The 3,794-nt window shown below is 67.9% G+C and overlaps 2 protein-coding genes across 2 annotated transcripts in view; both read left to right on the top strand.

The window, feature by feature from the left end:
• The window catches only part of CCDC124 (coiled-coil domain containing 124), a 34,285-nt gene that overhangs the window by 11,752 nt on the left and 18,739 nt on the right, over positions 1–3,794 (top strand). The gene's annotated exons all lie outside the window — the stretch shown is intronic.
• SLC5A5 (solute carrier family 5 member 5) overlaps positions 1–3,794 on the top strand; it is a 13,343-nt gene that overhangs the window by 5,913 nt on the left and 3,636 nt on the right. The window contains exons 2-11 of the mRNA XM_009279870.1: positions 722–1,130; positions 1,225–1,290; positions 1,611–1,662; positions 1,793–1,860; positions 1,941–2,095; positions 2,212–2,352; positions 2,798–2,927; positions 3,125–3,213; positions 3,339–3,451; positions 3,692–3,776. Coding sequence (XP_009278145.1) covers positions 722–1,130; positions 1,225–1,290; positions 1,611–1,662; positions 1,793–1,860; positions 1,941–2,095; positions 2,212–2,352; positions 2,798–2,927; positions 3,125–3,213; positions 3,339–3,451; positions 3,692–3,776 — 1,308 coding nt within the window. The remainder of the gene's footprint in view (positions 1–721; positions 1,131–1,224; positions 1,291–1,610; positions 1,663–1,792; positions 1,861–1,940; positions 2,096–2,211; positions 2,353–2,797; positions 2,928–3,124; positions 3,214–3,338; positions 3,452–3,691; positions 3,777–3,794) is intronic.

The raw sequence follows: 3,794 nt of genomic DNA, 5'->3' as shown, positions 1-3,794 counted from the left end.
CCCCCCCCGCCTCAACGCCCGCCGAGGACGTCGCAGCAGCCTCCTCCGACCCGCCGGGCTCCCCGCCTCCCCAGGGACCCCCGGGCAGCCCCCCACGTGCTGCCCCGCTCTCCTCCTCCCCGCCTCAGCAGCGGGTCCTTGCCGGTCTGCAGGCAGCTGCCTGCGAACGAGTTGCTTTTTTCTGGGTAAAGGTTTAGGTTTGGTTTGCTTCGTCCCCTCAGCTGGAGGCAAACTTGGCTCTGGCAGCAGCTCTGCCCCTCCCTGTTTGTGCTGGCTAGGGGGGATCACTCCCTCCTGGCCGCATCCTTCGGGTGCCGGTGCTTCCCTGGAGCCACGGAGCCGGTGCCGTGTGCTCCGGAGCAGCCGGACCGGGCACTGCCGCTCTCCTCTCCCTGCGGGCTTCGAACCGGGAGGTATTTGGGGCAATTTCTTTGCTGAGCTCGGGCTGTCCCTCTTGCAGTTTGGGCTTTGCCCTTTGCAGCCGAATGTTTGGCACAGACCTTCCCTGGGACGGGGCGGGATGGGACGGGATGGGTCGGGGAGGCAGCCATGTTCTCTGCTCCGTGCTCAGTCCTTTCTGCTGCACATTGAATGTCAGTCGGTAATTGCACGGAGTTTTCTCCCCCTCCAGTTTCCCCACCCTCGGATGCGCCGGTGCCGCCTGGCCCTAGCCTAGCCGTGCGTGCCGCGTCCCCCGTACCACGTCCCTGTCCACCTGCAGGTGCCCAGCCGGGGGCTCCCCCCCTGCAGCCGCCACGCTGGCCCCGGCGGGGAGCCTGGAGGTGTGGGTGCCGGAGCGGCTCACCTTCAGCCTCTGGGACTACGGGGTCTTCGGGCTGATGCTGCTGATCTCCACCGGCATCGGGCTCTTCCACGGCCTCGCCAAAGGTGGCCAGAAGACCTTGGAGGATTTTTTCACGGGGGGACGACGGATGTCGGCGCTGCCCGTGGGGCTCTCGCTCTCGGCCAGCTTCATGTCAGCCATCCAGGTGCTGGGGGTGCCGGCAGAGGCGTACCGGTACGGAGCCAAGTTCCTCTGGATGTGCCTGGGGCAGCTGCTCAACACGCTGCTCACCGCCCAGCTCTTCCTCCCCGTCTTCTACCGCCTGGGGCTCACTAGCACCTACGAGGTGTGCACAGGGGGACGCATCCTGCCCCGGAGCAGCCCCCGGGGTGCCCTGATGCCGGGACGGCCCCGACACGCTCCCTTGTCCTTGTCCCCAGTATCTGGAGCGGCGGTTCAGCAGGAGCGTCCGGCTGTGCGGGACCCTGCAGTACATGGTGGCCACGGTGTGTGTCCGCGGTGCATGGGTGGGATGGGGACAGTGGGGACGTGGCATCTGGCGGGGGCTTGGATCCAGCCGTGCTGGTGCTGCCCTAAGCCCCCAGGAAGCGTCCTCGTTCCCGTGCTCATGTTTTCCACGGCTCAAAGCAAATAGCGTGCGGTAGGAGCCCTGTTTTGAATGAAAACCCAAGTGTTTTCTCAGTGCCTGCATGCCATGCTTGGGCAGCACCGTCACGCTTCGTCCCCGTTCCCGCCGGTGCAGCCGTCACCTGCCCGGTGCCCGCGGTGCCGGTGGGACGGGGCGCTGACCCCCTTCTTCCCACAGATGCTGTACACAGGGATCGTCATCTACGCCCCCGCCCTGATCCTCAACCAAGGTGCGGTGGGGAGGTGGGGGCTGCTCCCCATCACATCCCCATCCCTGCAGGGGGGACACCTCAGCCCTGTCCCACCCCAGGTGTCGTTTGCACCCTGGGGCTCTGCTCAGCACCTTCCCGTCTCCTTCAGTGACCGGTCTGGACATCTGGGCGTCCCTGCTCTCCACCGGAGTCATCTGCACCCTCTACACCACCATAGTGAGTGTGGGAGCCGGGGGGGGGACGACCTGGGGGTCCCTGAGGTCCCCGGCGCTCACCCACGGCTCCATCTGGTGCAGGGCGGGATGAAGGCTGTCATCTGGACGGACGTCTTCCAAGTCTTTGTGATGCTCTCTGGCTTCATCGCCATCATCATCCGGGGGGTGCTGCTGGTGGGGGGTCCCGCCAGGGTGCTGGGCATCGCCGCCAACGGCTCCAGGGTGAACTTCGGCGAGTGAGTCCCCCCGCCCCGCTGTGTGCTGACCCCACTCCCCCTGCCTCAGGGTGCTGGGGGGCCGGTGCCGGCTCCGGCTCACCCCCCCGGCCCCGGCGGCGTGCCCCTGTGCCCAGCTTCAACCCGGACCCGCGGAGCCGGTACACTGTCTGGACCTTCCTGCTGGGCGGCACGCTGGTCTGGCTCTCCATGTACGGTGTCAACCAGGCCCAGGTCCAGCGTTACGTGGCCTGCAGGACCGAGAGGGAGGCCAGGATGTGAGTCCACGGGGCTGCGGGGATCGTCTGGATCTCGCTCTGTGTGGGACGGTGCACGGGGGGGGCGAGGGGCGGCTGCACGCCAGCCCGTCCCCCCCGGGGAGCCCAGTGCCTGCACCCCTGTCTGGTCCCTGCACCCTTGCACAGACCCTGCACCTCTGCGTGGACCTGGCGTCCCTGCACGGACCCGGCAATGGCCCATGGCCCTTGCACAGATCCTTGCACCCCTGCATCGCCCCTCTCTGCACGCTGCACGGCCCTTGCACAGATCCTTGCACCCCTGCATGGCCAAAATCTAAACTCTGCACCCCTGCACGGCCCCTGCATGCTTCTATGGACCCTGCGCTCTTGCATGGACCTTGCACCCCTGCACAGCCCCTGCGTGGCCCCTGCACTGCCCCTGCATCCCTGCTCAGCCGGGTCTGCTCCCACCCTGTGCTTGCAGGGCGCTGCTGGTGAATCAAGTGGGGCTCTTCTGCATCGTCTCCAGCGCGGTGGCCTGTGGCCTTGTGATGTTTGCACTGTACAAGGACTGCGATCCCCTCCTCGCCGGCTACATCTCAGCCCCGGACCAGGTACCGGCCCCCGCCGGCTCTGCCCTCTCGAGCACCAAATTGAGGGCAGCGAGGTGGAAGGGCAAGAGGGTCGGAGGGGCCAGACCCCTGGGTCCCTGTCTCAGCCCCGCTGCGGGGGCTGGGGTCCCCCAGGCCCCCCAGGGGCCTGTGCTCCGGGCCCCACCCCCCCTCCCCAATGCAGCCGCCTCCCCCCACAGTACATGCCTTACCTGGTCCTTGACATCTTCGAGACGTTCCCGGGGATGCCGGGGCTGTTCCTGTCTTGTGCCTACAGCGGGACCCTCAGGTGAGGACGGGGCACCCCTCGCCCCAAGGGGACCCCAAACCTCCCCGCGGAAGGGGGCTTCGGCTCCCTCCACCCCGCAGGCTGCCGGCGTTGGGGCTGAGCGCTGCCACCTGCCCGCGCCCCAGCACGGCCTCCACCAGCATCAACGCCATGGCGGCCGGCACCGCCGAGGACCTTGTCAAGCCCAGGCTGCCCGCGCTGTCACCGCAGAGGCTGACCCTCATCTCCAAGGGGCTGTGTGAGAGGGGACGGGGGCCATGCCGTGCCATGCCATGTCATGCTGTGCCACGCTACCCCATCCTGTGCCGCACGGCACCGTTTTGTGCCGTGACATCACACCGCTTTCCCTGCCACGCCACCTCGTCCTGTGCCACGCCGTGCTGTGCCATGCCATACTGCCGCGCACGCACCGTGCCGTGCCGTGCCGTGCCCTGCCGTGCCCTGCCGTGCTGCTGAGCCTTTCCCGTCTCCCCCGCAGCGCTCATCTACGGCACCTCGTGCATCACGGTGGCAGCTCTGGCCTCGCTGCTGGGCGGCGGCGTGCTGCAGGTGAGCCCCGGCACGCGGGGCCGGATCCGTCA

This window comes from Aptenodytes forsteri, unplaced genomic scaffold (assembly GCF_000699145.1).
Source record: "Aptenodytes forsteri isolate BGI_AS27 unplaced genomic scaffold, ASM69914v1 Scaffold147, whole genome shotgun sequence".
In the NCBI taxonomy this organism is placed as follows: Eukaryota; Metazoa; Chordata; class Aves; order Sphenisciformes; family Spheniscidae; genus Aptenodytes; species Aptenodytes forsteri.
This window is presented reverse-complemented; position numbering and strand designations above follow the sequence as displayed.